The sequence below is a fragment of the Oncorhynchus tshawytscha genome, linkage group LG26 (assembly GCF_018296145.1).
Source record: "Oncorhynchus tshawytscha isolate Ot180627B linkage group LG26, Otsh_v2.0, whole genome shotgun sequence".
Classification (NCBI taxonomy): domain Eukaryota; kingdom Metazoa; phylum Chordata; class Actinopteri; order Salmoniformes; family Salmonidae; genus Oncorhynchus; species Oncorhynchus tshawytscha.
In genome coordinates, this window is record NC_056454.1 from 52,043,607 (window position 1) to 52,067,688 (window position 24,082).

The 24,082-nt window shown below is 45.5% G+C and overlaps 1 protein-coding gene across 1 annotated transcript in view; it reads right to left on the reverse strand.

Moving 5' to 3' along the window:
- Nucleotides 1–2,968: 2,968 nt before the first annotated feature.
- The window catches only part of als2a (alsin Rho guanine nucleotide exchange factor ALS2 a), a 79,097-nt gene continuing 57,983 nt past the window's right edge, over nucleotides 2,969–24,082 (reverse strand). Inside the window, exons 32-36 of the mRNA XM_042306817.1 lie at nucleotides 18,988–19,033; nucleotides 18,408–18,469; nucleotides 16,672–16,821; nucleotides 3,175–3,271; nucleotides 2,969–3,017 (exon numbers count right to left, since the gene is read on the reverse strand). Of these exons, the coding sequence (XP_042162751.1) occupies nucleotides 2,979–3,017; nucleotides 3,175–3,271; nucleotides 16,672–16,821; nucleotides 18,408–18,469; nucleotides 18,988–19,033 (394 nt within the window). The 3' untranslated portion in view covers nucleotides 2,969–2,978. The remainder of the gene's footprint in view (nucleotides 3,018–3,174; nucleotides 3,272–16,671; nucleotides 16,822–18,407; nucleotides 18,470–18,987; nucleotides 19,034–24,082) is intronic.

The window sequence follows — 24,082 nt, forward strand, 5'->3', positions numbered from 1 at the left end:
TATCAAATTTATCAACCCATGGAAGTCTGGATTTGGAGTCACACTCAAAATTAAAGTGGAAAACCACACTACAGACTGATCCAACTTTGATGTAATGTCCTTAAAACAAGTCAAAATGAGGCTCAGTAGTGTGTGTGGCCTCTACGTGCCTGTATGACTGTATGACCTCCCTACAACACCTGGGCATGCTCCTGATGAGGTGGCGGATGGTCTCCTGAGGGATCTCCTCCCAGACCTGGACTAAAGCATCCGCCAACTCCTGGACAGTCTGTGGTGTTGGTGGATGGAGCGAGACATGATGTCCCAGATGTGCTCCATTGGATTCAGGTCTGGGGAATGGGCGGCCCAGTCCATAGCATCAATGCCTTCCTCTTGCAGGAACTGCTGACACACTCCAGCCACATGAGGTCTAGCATAGTCTTGCATTAGGAGGAACCCAGGGCCAACCGCACCAGCATATGGTCTCACAAGGGGTCTGAGGATCTCATCTCGGTACCTAATGGAAGTCAGGCTACCTCTGGCGAGCACATGGAGGGCTGTGCGGCCCCCCCAAAGAAATGCCACCCCACACCATGACTGACCCACTGCCAAACCGGTCATGCTGGAGGATGTTGCAGGCAGCAGAACGTTCTCCATGGCGTCTCCAGACTCTGTCACGTCTGTCACATGTGCTCAGTGTGAACCTGCTTTCATCTGTGAAGAGCACAGAGCGCCAGTGGCGAATTTGCCAATCTTGGTCTTCTCTGGCAAATGCCAAACGTCCTGCACGGTGTTGGGCTGTAAGCACAACCCCCACCTGTGGACGTCGGGCCCTCATACCACCCTCATGGAGTCTGTTTCTGACCGTTTGAGCAGACACATGCACATTTGTGGCCTGCTGGAGGTCATTTTGCAGGGCTCTGGCAGTGCTCCTCCTGCTCCTCCTTGCACAAAGGCGGAGGTAGCGGTCCTGCTGCTGGGTTGTTGCCCTCCTACGGCCTCCTCCACATCTCCTGATGTACTGGCCTGTCTCCTGGTAGCGCCTCCATGATCTGGACACTACGCTGACAGACACAGCAAACCTTCTTGCCACAGCTCGCATTGATGTGCCATCCTGGATGAGCTGCACTACCTGAGCCACTTGTGTGGGTTGTAGACTCCGTCTCATGCTACCACTAGAGTGAAAGCACCTCCAGCATTCAAAAGTGACCAAAACATCAGCCAGGAGGCATAGGAACTAAGAAGTGGTCTGTGGTCACCACCTGCAGAACCACTCCTTTATTGGGGGTGTCTTGCTAATTGCCTATAATTTCCACCTGTTGTCTATTCCATTTGCACAACAGCATGTGACATTTATTGTCAACCAGGGTTGCTTCCTAAGTGGACAGTTTGATTTCCCAGAAGTGTGATTGACTTGGAGTCACATTGTGTTGTTTAAGTGTTCCATTTATTTTTTTGAGCAGTGTATATTTTTTCTATTGGAAGAATTGAATCATTTGCAAAAATGTCTACTTATGATAAGGTAAAAGGTTTATGTTTCTGTCTCCATATATGGTAAATATATCCAACGCAAAAATAATCTACATTGAAATGGTATTCATATAAATTTGCATATATTTCCATTAATTCCCATATTTTCCCGTTAATTCCCACGTGAAGTTTCCACCTCTGAATATTCCCCAAAAAGTGCAACTCTAGTCAGGATAAAAGACAGTCAGGATTAATAATAATCAGGATTAAAGAAAGTCAGTCAGGATTAAAGAAAATCAGTCAGGATTAAACATAGTCAGGATCAAAGATAGTCAGTCAGGATTAAACATAGATAGTCAGGATTAAACATAGATAGTCAGGATTAAACATAGATAGTCAGGATTAAACATAGATAGTCAGGATTAAACATAGATAGTCAGGATTAAACATAGATAGTCAGGATTAAACATCGATAGTCAGGATTAAAGATAGTCAGGATTAAAGATAGTCAGTCAGGATTAAAGATAGTCAGTCAGGATTAAACATAGTCAGGATTAAAAAGTCAGGATTAAAAAATCAGGATTAAAAATAGTCATGATTAAAGATAGTCAGGATCAAAGATAGTCAGTCAGGATTAACCACAGTCAGGATTAAAGATAGTCAATTAAGATTAAAGATAGTCAGTCAGGATTAAACATAGTCAGTCAGGATTAAAGATAGTCAGGATTAAAGATAGTCAGTCAGGATTAAAGATAGTCAGTCAGGATTAAAGATAGTCAGGGTTAAAGATAGTCGGTCAGGATTAAACATAGTCAGGATTAAAGATAGTCAGTCATGATTAACGATAGTCAGTCAGGATTAAAGATAGTCAGTCAGGATTAAAGATAGTCAGTCAGGATTAAAGATAGTCAGTCAGGATTAAAGATAGTCAGTCAGGATTAAAGATAGTCAGTCAGGATTAAAGATAGTCAGTCAGGATTAAAGATAGTCAGTCAGGATTAAAGATAGTCAGTCAGGATTAAACAGTCAGGATTAAAGATAGTCAGTCAGGATTAAAGATAGTCAGTCAGGATTAAACAGTCAGGATTAAAGATAGTCAGTCAGGATTAAAGATAGTCAGGATAAAACAAAAAAAGGCTGTGATTCTTCAATCTTGTCAGGGTGGTTGCATAAAAGTTCCCTTTGTCATAAGGCAGCAGTACCTGAAATCTAGACCTCTCTTTTCACTGTATCTCTTAAACATTTAGTATACATTTTTCTAATTGTATTTCTCATGCGCCGGCCTTTGATTGTTATAATTGTTTCACAAATTCCCTTTGTGTACTTTGTATTGTTTTGTTACTTTTTGTGAAGCAGGGTTCCCTTGCAAAAGAGACGTCGGCCTCAATGGGACTTCCCTGTATAAATAATGGTAAAAAAAAGAATAATGTTTTTAGCCAGGGGATAATCCATCTCTGGTTGTCTGGAGTCGACGGAATGAAAAATGGGACCCTCCGTCGACCTCCATTGTAGAAGGCACCTCTTCTTCCCTATGTCGTCTTCTCCTGTTGGATCTGAAAACAGCAAGCCTGGACAAGGACATGTCGAGAAAATCAATCAATCAATGGATCCCTCATAATAAATTCAGAAATAATCAATAAATCCACTTTCCAAACTAGAAAAGGAATATGTTCTTGAAGAAAAATAGTTTGCTTGCTTCAGCTGCGGAAAAGTACTGAGTGTTACCTTGAGTGTGGTGAACATGAGTCCCAGCTCTCCGTGCTGCAGATAGGGGTCCATTAGATCTTCTATCAAACTCACCTCAGCAGCCAGGTTCCTCATCCTAAAACAGGGACAAAGCTATCTGCACCTTGACTGGGACTGCAATGTAGGAAACTAGCTTTAAAACATAGAAATGTTGTCTCTGCAGCCTGTTGTCAGTAGGAGTAATGCCTCCTGTCCTCAGTAGTAATGTCTCCTGTCCTCAGTAGTAATGTCTCCTGTCCTCAGTAGTAATGCCTCCTGTCCTCAGTAGTAATGCCTCCTGTCCTCAGTAGTAATGCCTCCTGTCCTCAGTAGTAATGCCTCCTGTCCTCAGTAGTAATGCCTCCTGTCCTCAGTAGTAATGCCTCCTGTCCTCAGTAGTAATGCCTCCTGTCCTCAGTAGTAACGGTAGTAATACCTCCTGTCCTCAGTAGTAACGGTAGTAAATACCTCCTGTCCTCATTAGTAATGGTAGTAAATACCTCCTGTCCTCAGTAGTAATGCCTCCTGTCCACAGTAGTAACGGTAGTAATGCCTCCTGTCCTCAGTAGTAATGCCTCCTGTCCTCAGTAGTAATGCCTCCTGTCCTCAGTAGTAATGCCTCCTGTCCTCAGTAGTAATGCCTCCTGTCCTCAGTAGTAACAGTAGTAAATACCTCCTGTCCTCAGTAGTAATGCCACCTGTCCTCAGTAGTAAATACCTCCTGTCCTCAGTAGTAAATACCTCCTGTCCTCAGTAGTAAATACCTCCTGTCCTCAGTAGTAAATGCCTCCTGTCCTCAGTAGTAAATGCCTCCTGTCCTCAGTAGTAATGCCTCCTGTCCACAGTAGTAACGGTAGTAATGCCTCCTGTCCTCAGTAGTAATGCCTCCTGTCCTCAGTAGTAATGCCTCCTGTCCTCAGTAGTAACAGTAGTAAATACCTCCTGTCCTCAGGAGTAATGCCTCCTGTCCTCAGTAGTAAATACCTCCTGTCCTCAGTAGTAAATACCTCCTGTCCTCAGTAGTAATGCCTCCTGTCCTCAGTAGTAAATACCTCCTGTCCTCAGTAGTAAATACCTCCTGTCCTCAGTAGTAATGCCTCCTGTCCTCAGTAGTAAATACCTCCTGTCCTCAGTAGTAAATACCTCCTGTCCTCAGTAGTAAATACCTCCTGTCCTCAGTAGTAAATACCTCTTGTCCTCAGTAGTAATGCCTCCTGTCCTCAGTAGTAATGCCTCCTGTCCTCAGTAGTAACAGTAGTAAATACCTCCTGTCCTCAGTAGTAATGCCTCCTGTCCTCAGTAGTAAATACCTCCTGTCCTCAGTAGTAAATACCTCCTGTCCTCAGTAGTAAATACCTCCTGTCCTCAGTAGTAAATACCTCCTGTCCTCAGTAGTAAATACCTCCTGTCCTCAGTAGTAAATGCCTCCTGTCCTCAGTAGTAATGCCTCCTGTCCTCAGTAGTAACGGTAGTAATGCCTCCTGTCCTCAGTAGTAATGCCTCCTGTCCTCAGTAGTAATGCCTCCTGTCCTCAGTAGTAACAGTAGTAAATACCTCCTGTCCTCAGTAGTAATGCCTCCTGTCCTCAGTAGTAAATACCTCCTGTCCTCAGTAGTAAATACCTCCTGTCCTCAGTAGTAATGCCTCCTGTCCTCAGTAGTAAATACCTCCTGTCCTCAGTAGTAAATGCCTCCTGTCCTCAGTAGTAATGCCTCCTGTCCTCAGTAGTAAATACCTCCTGTCCTCAGTAGTAAATACCTCCTGTCCTCAGTAGTAAATGCCTCCTGTCCTCAGTAGTAAATGCCTCCTGTCCTCAGTAGTAAATGCCTCCTGTCCTCAGTAGTAATGCCTCCTGTCCTCAGTAGTAACGCCTCCTGTCCTCAGTAGTAACGGTAGTAATGCCTCCTGTCCTCAGTAGTAACGGTAGTAATGCCTCCTGTCCTCAGTAGTAACGGTAGTAATGCCTCCTGTCCTCAGTAGTAATGCCTCCTGTCCTCAGTAGTAATGCCTCCTGTCCTCAGTAGTAACGGTAGTAATGCCTCCTGTCCTCAGTAGTAACAGTAGTAATGCATCCTGTCCTCAGTAGTAACAGTAGTAATGCATCCTGTCCTCAGTAGTAACAGTAGTAATGCCTCCTGTCCTCAGTAGTAATGCCTCCTGTCCTCAGTAGTAACAGTAGTAATACCTCCTGTCCTCAGTAGTAACAGTAGTAATGCATCCTGTCCTCAGTAGTAACAGTAGTAATGCATCCTGTCCTCAGTAGTAACAGTAGTAATGCATCCTGTCCTCAGTAGTAACAGTAGTAATGCCTCCTGTCCTCAGTAGTAACAGTGGTTAATACCTCCTGTCCTCAGTAGTAACGGTAGTAATACCTCCTGTCCTCAGTAGTAACGGTAATAATGCCTCCTGTCCTCAGTAGTAACGGTAGTAATGCCTCCTGTCCTCAGTAGTAACGGTAGTAATACCTCCTGTCCTCAATAGTAACAGTAGTAATGCCTCCTGGCCTCAATAGTAACGGTAGTAATGCCTCCTGCCCTCAGTAGTAATGCCTCCTGTCCTTAGTAGTAACAGTAGTAATGCCTCCTGTCCTCAATAGTAACGGTAGTAATGCCTCCTGACCTCAGTAGTAACAGTAGTAATGCCTCCTGTCCTCAGTAGTAATGCCTCCTGCCCTCAGTAGTAATGCCTCCTGTCCTCAGTAGTAATGCCTCCTGCCCTCAGTAGTAATGCCTCCTGCCCTCAGTAGTAATGCCTCCTGTCCTCAGTAGTAACAGTAGTAATGCCTCCTGTCCTCAATAGTAACGGTAGTAATGCCTCCTGACCTCAGTAGTAACAGTAGTAATGCCTCCTGTCCTCAGTAGTAACAGTAGTAATGCCTCCTGTCCTCAGTAGTAATGCCTCCTGTCCTCAGTAGTAATGCCTCCTGTCCTCAGTAGTAATGCCTCCTGTCCTCAGTAGTAATGCCTCCTGTCCTCAGTAGTAATGCCTCCTGTCCTCAGTAGTAATGCCTCCTGTCCTCAGTAGTAATGCCTCCTGTCCTCAGTAGTAATGCCTCCTGTCCTCAGTAGTAACAGTAGTAATGCCTCCTGTCCTCAGTAGTAACGGTAGTAATGCCTCCTGTCCTCAGTAGTAACAGTAGTAATGCATCCTGTCCTCAGTAGTAACAGTAGTAATGCCTCCTGTCCTCAGTAGTAATGCCTCCTGTCCTCAGTAGTAACAGTAGTAATACCTCCTGTCCTCAGTAGTAACAGTAGTAATGCATCCTGTCCTCAGTAGTAACAGTAGTAATGCATCCTGTCCTCAGTAGTAACAGTAGTAATGCCTCCTGTCCTCAGTAGTAATGCCTCCTGTCCTCAGTAGTAACAGTAGTAATACCTCCTGTCCTCAGTAGTAACAGTAGTAATGCATCCTGTCCTCAGTAGTAACAGTAGTAATGCATCCTGTCCTCAGTAGTAACAGTAGTAATGCCTCCTGTCCTCAGTAGTAACAGTGGTAAATACCTCCTGTCCTCAGTAGTAACAGTGGTAAATACCTCCTGTCCTCAGTAGTAACGGTAGTAATACCTCCTGTCCTCAGTAGTAACGGTAGTAATGCCTCCTGTCCTCAGTAGTAACGGTAGTAATGCCTCCTGTCCTCAGTAGTAACGGTAGTAATACCTCCTGTCCTCAATAGTAACAGTAGTAATGCCTCCTGTCCTCAGTAGTAATACCTCCTGTCCTCAGTAGTAACGGTAGTAATGCCTCCTGTCCTCAGTAGTAACGGTAGTAATGCATCCTGTCCTCAGTAGTAACAGTAGTATTGCCTCCTGTCCTCAGTAGTAACAGTAGTAATGCCTCCTGTCCTCAGTAGTAATGCCTCCTGTCCTCAGTAGTAATGCCTCCTGTCCTCAGTAGTAACGGTAGTAATGCCTCCTGTCCTCAGTAGTAACAGTAGTAAATACCTCCTGTCCTCAGTAGTAACGGTAGTAATACCTCCTGTCCTCAGTAGTAACGGTAGTAATGCATCCTGTCCTCAATAGTAACGGTAGTAATACCTCCTGTCCTCAGTAGTAACGGTAGTAATGCCTCCTGTCCTCAGTAGTAACAGTAGGAATGCCTCCGTTCCTCAGTAGTAATGCCTCCTGTCCTCAGTAGTAATGTCTCCTGTCCTCAGTAGTAATGCATCCTGTCCTCAGTAGTAACGGTAGTAATGCCTCCTGTCCTCAGTAGTAATGCATCCTGTCCTCAGTAGTAACAGTAGTAAATACCTCCTGTCCTCAGTAGTAACAGTAGTAAATACCTCCTGTCCTCAGTAACGGTAGTAATGCCTCCTGTCCTCAGTAGTAACGGTAGTAATGCATCCTGTCCTCAGTAGTAACGGTAGTAATGCCTCCTGTCCTCAGTAGTAACAGTAGTAATGCATCCTGTCCTCAGTAGTAACAGTAGTAATGCGTCCTGTCCTCAGTAGTAATGCCTCCTGTCCTCAGTAGTAATGCCTCCTGTCCTCAGTAGTAACACTAGTAATACCTCCTGTCCTCAGTAGTAACAGTAGTAATGCATCCTGTCCTCAGTAGTAACAGTAGTAATGCATCCTGTCCTCAGTAGTAACAGTAGTAATGCCTCCTGTCCTCAGTAGTAACAGTGGTAAATACCTCCTGTCCTCAGTAGTAACGGTAGTAATACCTCCTGTCCTCAGTAGTAACGGTAGTAATGCCTCCTGTCCTCAGTAGTAACGGTAGTAATGCCTCCTGTCCTCAGTAGTAACGGTAGTAATACCTCCTGTCCTCAGTAGTAACGGTAGTAATACCTCCTGTCCTCAATAGTAACAGTAGTAATGCCTCCTGTCCTCAGTAGTAATACCTCCTGTCCTCAGTAGTAACGGTAGTAATGCCTCCTGTCCTCAGTAGTAACGGTAGTAATGCATCCTGTCCTCAGTAGTAACAGTAGTATTGCCTCCTGTCCTCAGTAGTAACAGTAGTAATGCCTCCTGTCCTCAGTAGTAATGCCTCCTGTCCTCAGTAGTAATGCATCCTGTCCTCAGTAGTAACGGTAGTAATACCTCCTGTCCTCAGTAGTAACGGTAGTAATGCATCCTGTCCTCAGTAGTAACGGTAGTAATACCTCCTGTCCTCAGTAGTAACGGTAGTAATGCCACCTGTCCTCAGTAGTAACAGTAGGAATGCCTCCGTTCCTCAGTAGTAATGCCTCCTGTCCTCAGTAGTAATGTCTCCTGTCCTCAGTAGTAATGCATCCTGTCCTCAGTAGTAACGGTAGTAATGCCTCCTGTCCTCAGTAGTAATGCATCCTGTCCTCAGTAGTAACAGTAGTAAATACCTCCTGTCCTCAGTAGTAACAGTAGTAAATACCTCCTGTCCTCAGTAACGGTAGTAATGCCTCCTGTCCTCAGTAGTAACGGTAGTAATGCATCCTGTCCTCAGTAGTAACGGTAGTAATGCCTCCTGTCCTCAGTAGTAACGGTAGTAATGCCTCCTGTCCTCAGTAGTAATGCCTCCTGTCCTCAGTAGTAACGGTAGTAATGCCTCCTGTCCTCAGTAGTAATGCCTCCTGACCTTAGTAGTAATGGTAGTAATGCCTCCTGTCCTCAGTAGTAACGGTAGTAATGCCTCCTGTCCTCGGCAGTAATGCCTCCTGTCCTCAGTTAGTAATGCCTCCTGTCCTCAGTAGTAATGCCTCCTGTCCTCAGTAGTAATGCCTCCTGTCCTCAGTAGTAATGCCTCCTGTCCTCAGTAGTAATGCCTCCTGTCCTCAGTAGTAACGGTAGTAATACCTCCTGTCCTCAGTAGTAACGGTAGTAAATACCTCCTGTCCTCAGTAGTAATGGTAGTAAATACCTCCTGTCCTCATTAGTAATGGTAGTAAATACCTCCTGTCCTCAGTAGTAATGCCTCCTGTCCTCAGTAGTAACAGTAGTAATACCTCCTGTCCTCAGTAGTAACAGTAGTAATGCATCCTGTCCTCAGTAGTAACAGTAGTAATGCCTCCTGTCCTCAGTAGTAACAGTGGTAAATACCTCCTGTCCTCAGTAGTAACGGTAGTAATACCTCCTGTCCTCAGTAGTAACGGTATTAATGCCTCCTGTCCTCAGTAGTAACGTAGTAATGCCTCCTGTCCTCAGTAGTAATGGTAGTAATACCTCCTGTCCTCAATAGTAACAGTAGTAATGCCTCCTGTCCTCAGTAGTAATACCTCCTGTCCTCAGTAGTAACGGTAGTAATGCCTCCTGTCCTCAGTAGTAACGGTAGTAATGCATCCTGTCCTCAGTAGTAACAGTAGTATTGCCTCCTGTCCTCAGTAGTAACAGTAGTAATGCCTCCTGTCCTCAGTAGTAATGCCTCCTGTCCTCAGTAGTAATGCATCCTGTCCTCAGTAGTAACGGTAGTAATGCCTCCTGTCCTCAGTAGTAACAGTAGTAAATACCTCCTGTCCTCAGTAGTAACGGTAGTAATACCTCCTGTCCTCAGTAGTAACGGTAGTAATGCATCCTGTCCTCAGTAGTAACGGTAGTAATACCTCCTGTCCTCAGTAGTAACGGTAGTAAATACCTCCTGTCCTCATTAGTAACGGTAGTAAATACCTCCTGTCCTCAGTAGTAATGCCTCCTGTCCACAGTAGTAACGGTAGTAATGCCTCCTGTCCTCAGTAGTAATGCCTCCTGTCCTCAGTAGTAATGCCTCCTGTCCTCAGTAGTAACGGTAGTAATGCCTCCTGTCCTCAGTAGTAACAGTAGTAAATACCTCCTGTCCTCAGTAGTAAATACCTCCTGTCCTCAGTAGTAATGCATCCTGTCCTCAGTAGTAACGGTAGTAATGCCTCCTGTCCTCAGTAGTAATGCCTCCTGACCTCAGTAGTAATGGTAGTAATGCCTCCTGTCCTCAGTAGTAACGGTAGTAATGCCTCCTGTCCTCGGCAGTAATGCCTCCTGTCCTCAGTTAGTAATGCCTCCTGTCCTCAGTAGTAATGCCTCCTGTCCTCAGTAGTAATGCCTCCTGTCCTCAGTAGTAACGGTAGTAAATACCTCCTGTCCTCAGTAGTAATGGTAGTAAATACCTCCTGTCCTCATTAGTAATGGTAGTAAATACCTCCTGTCCTCAGTAGTAATGCCTCCTGTCCACAGTAGTAACGGTAGTAATGCCTCCTGTCCTCAGTAGTAATGCCTCCTGTCCTCAGTAGTAATGCCTCCTGTCTTCAGTAGTAACGGTAGTAATGCCTCCTGTCCTCAGTAGTAACAGTAGTAAATACCTCCTGTCCTCAGTAGTAATGCCTCCTGTCCTCAGTAGTAAATACCTCCTGTCCTCAGTAGTAAATACCTCCTGTCCTCAGTAGTAATGCCTCCTGTCCTCAGTAGTAATGCCTCCTGTCCTCAGTAGTAATGCCTCCTGTCCTCAGTAGTAATGCCTCCTGTCCTCAGTAGTAATGCCTCCTGTCCTCAGTAGTAATGCCTCCTGTCCTCAGTAGTAATGCCTCCTGTCCTCAGTAGTAATGCCTCCTGTCCTCAGTAGTAATGCCTCCTGTCCTCAGTAGTAATGCCTCCTGTCCTCAGTAGTAATGCCTCCTGTCCTCAGTAGTAATGCCTCCTGTCCTCAGTAGTAATGCCTCCTGTCCTAAGTAGTAATGCCTCCTGTCCTAAGTAGTAATGCCTCCTGTCCTCAGTAGTAATGCCTCCTGTCCTCAGTAGTAATGCCTCCTGTCCTCAGTAGTAATACCTCCTGTCCTCAGTAGTAACGGTAGTAAATACCTCCTGTCCTCAGTAGTAATGCCTCCTGTCCACAGTAGTAACGGTAGTAATGCCTCCTGTCCTCAGTAGTAATGCCTCCTGTCCTCAGTAGTAATGCCTCCTGTCCTCAGTAGTAACGGTAGTAATGCCTCCTGTCCTCAGTAGTAACAGTAGTAAATACCTCCTGTCCTCACTAGTAATGCCTCCTGTCCTCAGTAGTAAATACCTCCTGTCCTCAGTAGTAAATACCTCCTGTCCTCAGTAGTAATGCCTCCTGTCCTCAGTAGTAATGCCTCCTGTCCTCAGTAGTAACAGTAGTAATACCTCCTGTCCTCAGTAGTAACAGTAGTAATGCATCCTGTCCTCAGTAGTAACAGTAGTAATGCCTCTTGTCCTCAGTAGTAACAGTGGTAAATACCTCCTGTCCTCAGTAGTAACGGTAGTAATACCTCCTGTCCTCAGTAGTAACGGTAGTAATGCCTCCTGTCCTCAGTAGTAACGGTAGTAATGCCTCCTGTCCTCAGTAGTAACGGTAGTAATACCTCCTGTCCTCAGTAGTAATACCTCCTGTCCTCAGTAGTAACGTAGTAATGCCTCCTGTCCTCAGTAGTAACGGTAGTAATGCATCCTGTCCTCAGTAGTAACAGTAGTATTGCCTCCTGTCCTCAGTAGTAACAGTAGTAATGCCTCCTGTCCTAAGTAGTAATGCCTCCTGTCCTAAGTAGTAATGCCTCCTGTCCTCAGTAGTAATGCCTCCTGTCCTCAGTAGTAATGCCTCCTGTCCTCAGTAGTAATGCCTCCTGTCCTCAGTAGTAATACCTCCTGTCCTCAGTAGTAACGGTAGTAAATACCTCCTGTCCTCATTAGTAATGGTAGTAAATACCTCCTGTCCTCAGTAGTAATGCCTCCTGTCCACAGTAGTAACGGTAGTAATGCCTCCTGTCCTCAGTAGTAATGCCTCCTGTCCTCAGTAGTAATGCCTCCTGTCCTCAGTAGTAACGGTAGTAATGCCTCCTGTCCTCAGTAGTAACAGTAGTAAATACCTCCTGTCCTCACTAGTAATGCCTCCTGTCCTCAGTAGTAAATACCTCCTGTCCTCAGTAGTAAATACCTCCTGTCCTCAGTAGTAATGCCTCCTGTCCTCAGTAGTAATGCCTCCTGTCCTCAGTAGTAACAGTAGTAATACCTCCTGTCCTCAGTAGTAACAGTAGTAATGCATCCTGTCCTCAGTAGTAACAGTAGTAATGCCTCTTGTCCTCAGTAGTAACAGTGGTAAATACCTCCTGTCCTCAGTAGTAACGGTAGTAATACCTCCTGTCCTCAGTAGTAACGGTAGTAATGCCTCCTGTCCTCAGTAGTAACGGTAGTAATGCCTCCTGTCCTCAGTAGTAACGGTAGTAATACCTCCTGTCCTCAGTAGTAATACCTCCTGTCCTCAGTAGTAACGGTAGTAATGCCTCCTGTCCTCAGTAGTAACGGTAGTAATGCATCCTGTCCTCAGTAGTAACAGTAGTATTGCCTCCTGTCCTCAGTAGTAACAGTAGTAATGCCTCCTGTCCTCAGTAGTAATGCCTCCTGTCCTCAGTAGTAATGCATCCTGTCCTCAGTAGTAACGGTAGTAATGCCTCCTGTCCTCAGTAGTAACAGTGGTAAATACCTCCTGTCCTCAGTAGTAACGGTAGTAATACCTCCTGTCCTCAGTAGTAATGCATCCTGTCCTCAGTAGTAATACCTCCTGTCCTCAGTAGTAATACCTCCTGTCCTCAGTAGTAACGGTAGTAAATACCTCCTGTCCTCAGTAGTAATGCCTCCTGTCCTCAGTAGTAACGGTAGTAAATACCTCCTGTCCTCATTAGTAACGGTAGTAAATACCTCCTGTCCTCAGTAGTAATGCATCCTGTCCACAGTAGTAACGGTAGTAATGCCTCCTGTCCTCAGTAGTAACAGTAGTAAATACCTCCTGTCCTCAGTAGTAAATACCTCCTGTCCTCAGTAGTAAATACCTCCTGTCCTCAGTAGTAATGCCTCCTGTCCTCAGTAGTAATGCCTCCTGTTCTAAGTAGTAATGCCTCCTGTCCTAAGTAGTAATGCCTCCTGTCCTCAGTAGTAATGCCTCCTGACCTCAGTAGTAATGCCTCCTGTCCTCAGTAGTAATGCCTCCTGTCCTCAGTAGTAACGGTAGTAATACCTCCTGTCCTCAGTAGTAACGGTAGTAAATACCTCCTGTCCTCATTAGTAATGGTAGTAAATACCTCCTGTCCTCAGTAGTAATGCCTCCTGTCCACAGTAGTAATGGTAGTAATGCCTCCTGTCCTCAGTAGTAATGCCTCCTGTCCTCAGTAGTAACGGTAGTAATGCCTCCTGTCCTCAGTAGTAACAGTAGTAAATACCTCCTGTCCTCAGTAGTAATGCCTCCTGTCCTCAGTAGTAAATACCTCCTGTCCTCAGTAGTAAATACCTCCTGTCCTCAGTAGTAAATACCTCCTGTCCTCAGTAGTAAATGCCTCCTGTCCTAAGTAGTAATGCCTCCTGTCCTCAGTAGTAATGCCTCCTGTCCTCAGTAGTAATGCCTCCTGTCCTCAGTAGTAAATGCCTCCTGTCCTCAGTAGTAATGCCTCCTGTCCTCAGTAGTAATGCCTCCTGTCCTCAGTAGTAATGCCTCCTGTCCTCAGTAGTAATGCCTCCTGTCCTCAGTAGTAATGCCTCCTGTCCTCAGTAGTAACGGTAGTAATACCTCCTGTCCTCAGTAGTAACGGTAGTAAATACCTCCTGTCCTCATTAGTAATGGTAGTAAATACCTCCTGTCCTCAGTAGTAATGCCTCCTGTCCACAGTAGTAACGGTAGTAATGCCTCCTGTCCTCAGTAGTAATGCCTCCTGTCCTCAGTAGTAATGCCTCCTGTCCTCAGTAGTAACAGTAGTAAATACCTCCTGTCCTCAGTAGTAATGCCTCCTGTCCTCAGTAGTAAATACCTCCGGTCCTCAGTAGTAAATACCTCCTGTCCTCAGTAGTAAATACCTCCTGTCCTCAGTAGTAAATACCTCCTGTCCTCAGTAGTAAATACCTCCTGTCCTCAGTAGTAAATGCCTCCTGTCCTCAGTAGTAAATGCCTCCTGTCCTCAGTAGTAAATGCCTCCTGTCCTCAGTAGTAAATACCTCCTGTCCTCAGTAGTAAATGCCTCCTGTCCTCAGTAGTAAATGCCTCCTGTCCTCAGTAGTAAATGCCTCCTGTCCTCAGTAGTAAATGCCTCCTGTCCTCAGTAGTAATGCCTCCTGTCCTCAGTAGTAATGCCTCCTGTCCTCAGTAGTAATGCCTCCTGTCCTCAGTAGTAATGCCTCCTGTCCTCAGTAGTAATGCCTCCTGTCCTCAGTAGTAATGCCTCCTGTCCTCAGTAGTAATGCCTCCTGTCCTCAGTAGTAATGCCTCCTGTCCTCAGTAGTAATGCCTCCTGTCCTCAGTAGTAATGCCTCCTGTCCTCAGTAGTAATGCATCCTGTCCTCAGTAGTAACAGTAGTAATGCATCCTGTCCTCAGTAGTAACAGTAGTAATGCATCCTGTCTTCAGTAGTAACAGTAGTAATGCCTCCTGTCCTCAGTAGTAATGCCTCCTGTCCTCAGTAGTAATGCCTCCTGTCCTCAGTAGTAATGCCTCCTGTCCTCAGTAGTAATGCCTCCTGTCCTCAGTAGTAATGCCTCCTGTCCTCAGTAGTAATGCCTCCTGTCCTCAGTAGTAATGCCTCCTGTCCTCAGTAGTAATGCCTCCTGTCCTCAGTAGTAATGCCTCCTGTCCTCAGTAGTAATGCCTCCTGTCCTCAGTAGTAATGCCTCCTGTCCTCAGTAGTAATGCCTCCTGTCCTCAGTAGTAATGCCTCCTGTCCTCAGTAGTAATGCATCCTGTCCTCAGTAGTAACAGTAGTAATGCATCCTGTCTTCAGTAGTAACAGTAGTAATGCCTCCTGTCCTCAGTAGTAATGCCTCCTGTCCTCAGTAGTAACGGTAGTAATACATCCTGTCCTCAGTAGTAATGCCTCCTGTCCTCAGTAGTAATGCCTCCTGTCCTCAGTAGTAATGCCTCCTGTCCTCAGTAGTAATGCCTCCTGTCCTCAGTAGTAATGCCTCCTGTCCTCAGTAGTAATGCCTCCTGTCCTCAGTAGTAATGCCTCCTGTCCTCAGTAGTAACGGTAGTAAATACCTCCTGTCCTCATTAGTAATGGTAGTAAATACCTCCTGTCCTCAGTAGTAATGCCTCCTGTCCACAGTAGTAACGGTAGTAATGCCTCCTGTCCTCAGTAGTAATGCCTCCTGTCCTCAGTAGTAATGCCTCCTGTCCTCAGTAGTAACGGTAGTAATGCCTCCTGTCCTCAGTAGTAACAGTAGTAAATACCTCCTGTCCTCAGTAGTCATGCCTCCTGTCCTCAGTAGTAAATACCTCCTGTCCTCAGTAGTAAATACCTCCTGTCCTCAGTAGTAATGCCTCCTGTCCTCAGTAGTAATGCCTCCTGTCCTCAGTAGTAACAGTAGTAATGCCTCTTGTCCTCAGTAGTAACAGTGGTAAATACCTCCTGTCCTCAGTAGTAACGGTAGTAATACCTCCTGTCCTCAGTAGTAACGGTAGTAATGCCTCCTGTCCTCAGTAGTAACGGTAGTAATGCCTCCTGTCCTCAGTAGTAACGGTAGTAATACCTCCTGTCCTCAGTAGTAATACCTCCTGTCCTCAGTAGTAACGGTAGTAATGCCTCCTGTCCTCAGTAGTAACGGTAGTAATGCATCCTGTCCTCAGTAGTAACGGTAGTATTGCCTCCTGTCCTCAGTAGTAACAGTAGTAATGCCTCCTGTCCTCAGTAGTAATGCATCCTGTCCTCAGTAGTAATGCATCCTGTCCTCAGTAGTAACGGTAGTAATGCCTCCTGTCCTCAGTAGTAACAGTAGTAAATACCTCCTGTCCTCAGTAGTAACGGTAGTAATACCTCCTGTCCTCAGTAGTAACGGTAGTAATGCATCCTGTCCTCAGTAGTAACGGTAGTAATACCTCCTGTCCTCAGTAGTAACAGTAGTAAATACCTCCTGTCCTCATTAGTAATGGTAGTAAATACCTCCTGTCCTCAGTAGTAATGCCTCCTGTCCACAGTAGTAACGGTAGTAATGCCTCCTGTCCTCAGTAGTAATGCCTCCTGTCCTCAGTAGTAATGCCTCCTGTCCTCAGTAGTAACGGTAGTAATGCCTCCTGTCCTCAGTAGTAACAGTACTAAATACCTCCTGTCCTCAGTAGTAATGCCTCCTGTCCTCAGTAGTAAATACCTCCTGTCCTCAGTAGTAAATACCTCCTGTCCTCAGTAGTAATGCCTCCTGTCCTCAGCAGTAATGCCTCCTGTCCTCAGTAGTAATGCCTCCTGTCCTCAGTAGTAATGCCTCCTGTCCTCAGTAGGAATGCCTCCTGTCCTCAGTAGGAATGCCTCCTGTCCTCAGTAGGAATGCCTCCTGTCCTCAGTAGTAACAGTAGTAATGCATCCTGTCCTCAGTAGTAACAGTACTAATGCATCCTGTCCTCAGTAGTAACAGTAGTAATGCCTCCTGTCTTCAGTAGTAACAGTAGTAATGCATCCTGTCCTCAGTAGTAACAGTAGTAATGCATCCTGTCCTCAGTAGTAACAGTAGTAATGCATCCTGCCTTCAGTAGTAACAGTAGTAATGCCTCCTGTCCTCAGTAGTAATGCCTCCTGTCCTCAGTAGTAACGGTAGTAATGCATCCTGTCCTCAGTAGTAACGGTAGTAATGCCTCCTTACCGTGCTCTAAGCACCACGTAGAGAAACAGAGGTAAGAGGTCATCCATGGACAACAGGAAGTTCCCCTCTAGCAGGGCTTGTACTTCCTGGGTCAGCTCCTCAAAGGTACGCTGGATCACCTGCAGCTTGTCTGACGGGGTGAAGGTGGTGCTGCGAGAGGTAAACAAACAAACAACACACAAACAAACAACACACAAACAAACAACACACAAACACACAAACAAATCCAAGTTTATTTGTCACGTGCGCCCAATACAACAGGTGTAGTAGACCTTACAGTGAAATGCTGAATACAACAGGTGTAGTAGACCTTACAGTGAAATGCTGAATACAACAGGTGTAGTAGACCTCACAGCGAAATGCTTACTTACAGGCTCTAACCAATAGTGCGGAGAAAAAAAAGTGTGTGTGTGTGTAAGTAAAGAAATAAAACAACAGTAAAAAGACATTTGAAAATAACAGTAGAGAGGCTATATACAGACACCGGTTAGTCGGGTTGATTGAGGTAGTATGCACATGTAGATATGACTAAAGTGACTATGCATATATGATGAACAGAGTTAGCAGTAGCATAAAAGAGGGGTTGGGGGAATGCAGATAGCCCGGTTAGCCACTGTACGGGGCACTGGTTGGTTGGGGGGTGCAGATAGCCCGGTTAGCCACTGTACGGGGCACTGGTTGGTCGGGGGAATGCAGATAGCCCGGTTAGCCACTGTACAGGGGCACTGGTTGGTCGGGGGTTACAGATAGCCCGGTTAGCCACTGTACAGGGGCACTGGTTGGTGGGGGGATGCAGATAGCCCGGTTAGCCACTGTACGGGGCACTGGTTGGTCGGGGGAATGCAGATAGCCCGGTTAGCCAATGTACGGGGCACTGGTTGGTCGGGGGATGCAGATAGCCCGGTTAGCCAATGTACGGGGGCACTGGTTGGTCGGGGGATGCAGATAGCCCGGTTAGCCACTGTACGGGGCACTGGTTGGTCGGGGGATGCAGATAGCCCGGTTAGCCACTGTACGGGGGCACTGGTTGGTCGGGGGATGCAGATAGCCTGGTTAGCCAATGTATGGGGCACTGGTTGGTCGGGGGATGCAGATAGCCTGGTTAGCCACTGTACAGGGGCACTGGTTGGTCGGGGGAATGCAGATAGCCTGGTTAGCCACTGTACAGGGGCACTGGTTGGTCGGGGGAATGCAGATAGCCTGGTTAGCCAATGTATGGGGCACTGGTTGGTCGGGGGATGCAGATAGCCTGGTTAGCCACTGTACGGGGCACTGGTTGGTCGGGGGAATGCAGATAGCCTGGTTAGCCAATGTATGGGGCACTGGTTGGTCGGGGGATGCAGATAGCCTGGTTAGCCAATGTATGGGGCACTGGTTGGTCGGGGGAATGCAGATAGCCTGGTTAGCCACTGTACGGGGGCACTGGTTGGTCGGGGGAATGCAGATAGCCCGGTTAGCCAATGTACGGGGCACTGGTTGGTCGGGGGATGCAGATAGCCCGGTTAGCCACTGTACAGGGGCACTGGTTGGTCGGGGGGGATTTGCAGATAGCCCGGTTAGCCACTGTACGGGGGCACTGGTTGGTCGGGCCAATGAAAGACAGAAAAGACTTATACATGATACAAGACAATATCTGCCTCCCAAATGGGCCCCGGATCAAAAGCAGTCACCTATAAAGGGAATGAGGGTCCATTTGGGAGGTTGCCTGAGGGATATGACACTGTAGCATCCCTTACCTGATCTGTTGTAAAGTCTTCACTGCAGAAGCAAAGCAAGCATTTTTGGTGCTGGGAAGGACCTAATCGCAGAAATATATCAGAGGTTTGAGTAACAGATATTTATCAAGTGGACGACATTGATGGAAAAGGGTATAGGACATGAAATATCAAGAGGAGGAAAAGTCTCTGGGTGAAAATAGGGTACTATACCATCCCCTGTAGTAATACCGTAACAAGGTTTGTTAGATATTAATCTCATGAAATCAAGCTGCCCCGGGGGGCTCAAGCTACCTCGGGAGATCCAAGCTACCTCGGGAGATCAAAGCTACCTCGGGAGATCAAAGCTACCTCGGGAGATCAAAGCTACCTCGGGAGATCAAAGCTACCTCGGGAGATCAAAGCTACCTCGGGAGATCAAAGATCACAGATTTCCTAGAAGAGCTAAAGAGGATCAACTGCATGAGGACAAAGGCTACATAGTACAGAAAGAGTTACATGTGTGGGTAAAAGCAAGATGGATTCTAAGAGATGGTTCAAAAGACTGGAGAGAAGCAGGAAAGACCACATAAGAAGAAGAGAGTAGAGATCTAGAGCCCACCTGCTGCTTCTCTCCCAACACGGTGACGGAGACCGGCCAGAACTTCCTGAGAGGTAATCACAGAGGGTCGACATTAATAATCACAGAGGGTTCAGATAATCACAGAGGGTCGACATTAATAATCAGAGGGTCGACATTAATAATCACAGAGGGTCGACATTAATAATCACAGAGGGTTCAGATAATCACAGAGGGTCGACATGAATAATCACAGAGGGTCGACATTAATAATCACAGAGGGTCAGATAATAATCACAGAGGGTCGACATTAATAATCACAGAGGGTTCAGATAATCACAGAGGGTCGACATTAATAATCAGAGGGTCGACATTAATAATCACAGAGGGTCGACATTAATAATCACAGAGGGTCGACATTAATCAGAGGGTCGACATGAATAATCACAGAAAGTAGTTTTTACCATAAAGAGGTACAGAAGATCAGATACTGCACTGATCAGTGTACAGAGAAGAATTCCGCTGTAGTTAACGAGACACTGTGTTGGTTAAATATCCGTCCGCTGCTGAGTAGATACAGCTGTAAGACGGTGTGTGAGTGTGTATGTGAGCGTGCCTGTGCGCTTGTGTACGTGTGTTGGGGTTTGGCAAAATGTTCCCTCTAAACTGCGCACGTGTGCGGGCGTGCAGTAGCTCCGAGACTGCCATTGCCAAGCACAGAAGAAACATCAGCCCATGGAGCATGAGGTTGAATTTCACTCAACTTCCTAGAGTTTTCCCTGTTAGTTAACGTTTCCCTTTACTGTGGGAAATGTGATGCAATGTTATCCACTTTCAATGCAACATGCCGAAACAAAACGAACTATGCAAAAGATTTTGTTGTAGGCAGAACACATCGGAGTAGGATTCTATTGTGCACTACTCAGCCCGTACTCCACACAGACGGTGCGGCATAACCAATCAGAGCTGCAGTAGGCCTATATGCAAATAGACCATTGCCATATATGGATCTGTGCCATTCACTTTGAACTGGACTGTGTTTACAGCATGAGCGGTCATGAGTAGAAGAGCTTGTTTTGAGATCAAAGCAAGTGCTGCAAGTAGCCAAGCGTGAACATTTATTCATATCCTTTACTAGTTATTGAGTTATTATCCCAGTAATAGATTATTTGTAGTCAACAATGGGGGAGTGATTGCTCCCTACAAGAGCACAAAATGTGTACATTTCTAGACATCTTTGGAAAGTGAGTCAGGCAAAGAGCTTTTTTTTTGTCTTAAAGTGGCAGTGTTGTATTTTGAGACAGGCTTGAATAAGCTCAGTAGCCAATAGGCAGGGGGAGCATAATTTGTCTGATTCTCTGTAATATTGGTATTGGAATAATAATACATTTTAATAATACATTTTATTTTGTAAAGTGGCTTCTTGCATAAAACAACACAACAACATTCTCAGTGGATAAACAGGATAAACAGGTTAATGTCAAGCCCTGCATGTTTGTTTCTCATGGAATGTAGACCTACATTGAAAACATTGAACACCACCGATTGGCTGCTAGGTGTTCTAAACCTTTTGACCAGTAGAATACGCCATGTGTCTGACCCGTTGAATTGCGACTCCACTTTGTCTCTGTACTGATGTTTTGCCTCCGATTGCCTTACGGAGGGAATAACTACACTGTTTGTATTTAACCATATTCCCAGTCACCTTGCCATGGTTAAATGCGGTGGTTCTCAGTATTGTGCAAATGCTGCCATGGTTTGGGTAGGTTTTAATAGTCACGGTGGGAACAACATCCACTATGCACTTCCTGATGAACTCAGTCACCGTATCAGTGTATACATCAATGTTATGTTATTCTCAGAGGCAACCCGGAACATATCCCAGTCCGCGTGATCAAAACATCTTGAAGCATGGATTCCGATTGGTCAGAGGCATGATCTGATTTGAAGAAGGGAGGGCGGGGGAGGGCCTTGTAACAATGGTTTTCCTCAGATTTAATTTATCACAGTCCCAAACTACAAATACATGCAAGCCTCAGGATATTTGGTTTCCAGTTTGCACAAAGTCCAGTGTGGTTCCTTGAGAGCCGTCGTGGTATCGGCTTGAGGGGGAATATACACGGCTGTGACGATTACTGAAGATAATTATCTCCGGAGGTAAAGCGGACGGCACTCAATTTGTTTTTCTACTAGCACTGACTTTGTTGATAACTTTTGTGATGTATTGATAACACGATGTATTGATAATACGATTGTGATGTATTGTTGTCTCACCTAGCTATCTGTAGATGAACGCACTAATTGTAAGTCGCTCTGGATAAGAGTGTTAGAGAGCTAAATGACTAAAATGTCGGAAAGAATTCAGACCCTTTGCAATGAAATTGAAATTGAGCTCAGGTGTATCCTGTTTCCATTGATCATCCTTGAGATGTTTCTACAACTTGATGGGAGTCCACCTGTGGTAAATTAAATTGATTGGACATGATTTGGAAAGGCACACACCTGTCTATATTAGGTCCCACAGTTAACAGTGCATGTCAGGCCAAAAACCAAGCCATGAGGTCAAAGGAATTGTCCGTAGAGCTCCGAGACAGGATTGTGTCAAGGCACAGATCTGGGGAAGGGGACCAAAACATTTCTGCAGCATTGAAGGTCCCCAAGAACACAGTGGCCTCTATCATTCTTAACCTGTTGAGTAGGGGGCAGTATTTTAATGTTTGGATGAAAAATGTACCCAAATTAAACTGCCTATTTCTCAGGCCCAGAATCTAGAATATGCATATAATTGTCAGATTAGGATAGAAAACACTGATATTGCAGGGGAAAACCTGAGGAAAATCCAACCCGGCTGTTTTTCCTGAAAGCTCTCTGTTCCATTGCCTGCCTTCGCTCCATTTAAAGGGATATCATTTAAAGGGATATCAACCAGATTCATTTTCCTATGGCTTTCCCATGGTATGAACAGTCTTTAGACATAGTTTCAGTCTTTTATTTTGAAAAATGAGCGAGAAAGATCACATTGCGTCAGTGGATGTCTGGGTGAAGCAGAGTTTTGCATGTACAACAGCTTGGAGCAGATATTTTCTCTCTCCTATTGAAGCAGCTACAGTCCCGGTTGATATATTATAGATTATATGTTGTAAAAAACAACCTGAGGATTGATTATAAAAAAGGTTTGACATGTTTCTACGAACTTTACTATTTGGAATTTTCATCTGCGATGTCGTGACCGCTCGAGCCTGTGGATTTTCTGAATGCGCCAACCAAATGGAGGTATTTTGGATATGAAAATAATCTTTATGGAACAAAAGGAACATTTATTGTGTAACTGGGAGTCTCGTGAGTGCAAACATCCGAAGATCATCAAAGGTAAGCAATTTAATTGATTACTTTTCTGACTTTCGTGACCAATCTACTTGGCTGCTAGCTGTTTGTGATGTTTTGTCTACTGAGAGAGATGTCCTTCCATAAACGCTTGGTATGCTTTCGCCGAAAAGCTTTATTGAAATCTGATACGCCAGGTGGATTAACAACAAGCTAAGTTGTGTTTTGCTATATTGCACTTGTGATTTCATGAAAAATAAATATTTTTAGTAATTTAATTTGAATTTGGCGCTCTGCAATTTGAAAATGATCAGTGCGCCAAGAAGTTAAATGGAAAAAGTTTGGAACCACTATGGTGGAAATTACAACATTATTCTCTACTCTACTCTATTCTAGTCTACTAGAGTAGCAGCATACCACCCTGCATCCCATACCACATTGATTTATATTACATTACAATGTATTCTTAATTGTACTTATTAGTAGTATTTATAACCAGGACCATACAACCCAGCATCCCATTGCTGGCTTGATTCTGAAGCTAAGCAGGGTTGGTCCTGTTCAGTCACTGGATGGGAGACCAGATGCTGCTGGAAGTGGTGTTGGAGGGCCAGTAGGAGGTGCTCTTCCCTCTGGTCGAAAAAAAATATCCCAATGCCCCAGGGCAGTGATTAGGGATATTGCCCTGTGTTGGATGCTGTCTTTCAGATGGGAAGTTAAACGGCTGTCCTGACTCTCTGTGGTCACTAAAGACCCCATGGCACTTATCGTAAGAGTAACCCTGGTGTCCTGGCTAAATTCCCAAGCTGTCCCTCATACCATCACCTAATCATCCCCAGCTTATTCATCCCCCCCTCCTCTCCCCTGTAACTATTCCCCAAGTCGTTGCTGTTAAGAGAACGTGTTCTCAGTCAATTTACCTGGTTAAATAAAGTACTTTCACACTTGTCGGTTTTTCTTAGAGGCCTCAGAGGCTTAATGCTGACAGTTGATTGAGACAATGGTGATAAAACCTAAAGACTGAAATGTTGGCCTGTCTGCCAGGCCCTCCAGTTTATTTCTCCCACATCGCACAGTGAACACTGGGCTTTATCATTTTGAGGAAAGGACCTAGTTGGTATTTCTGGATAACGAAGTAGTAATTTGGCACATTTGGCACCATGTACATCTTGCTGTCTGTTGCGTGACAGCACAAAGTACCCTTTCATGATATTACATATCTGTTCTTTGTCACAGGGACTCAGGTGGACTAAAAAGAGTGGCAACCTAACCCTGCTTGTTTGAGCTCTCTGCATCACACTTCAGAGTGTGGGGGGTCGACCAGCTTCATTACTGCAATAATTAATCAATATTAAATATTTGTAGAAATCTATAAGTCTCTTTCCTTTGAATCAGAAATATTCCACGACACTCCCCGAGACTCTTCCTAGAGCCGTCCGGCCAAACTGAACAATCAGGAGAGAAGGGCCTCAGGGAGGTGACCAAGAACCTGATGGTCACTGACAGACCTCCAGAGTTCCTCTGTGGAGATGGGAGAACCTTCCAGAAGGACAACCATCTCTGCAGCACTCCACCAATCAGCGTCACCTGGCACCATCCCTACGGTGAAGCATGGTGGTGGCATCATGCTGTGGTGATGTAGAATGGAACAAAGTACAGAGAGATCCTTAATGAAAACCTGCTCCAGAGCGCTCAGGACCTCAGACTGGGGTGAAGGTTCACCATCCAACCAACGACCCTGACAGAGCTTGGGACAAGTCTCTGAATCTGCAGCCAGAGCCTGGAGAACCTGGGAGAAACTCCCCCCCATCCA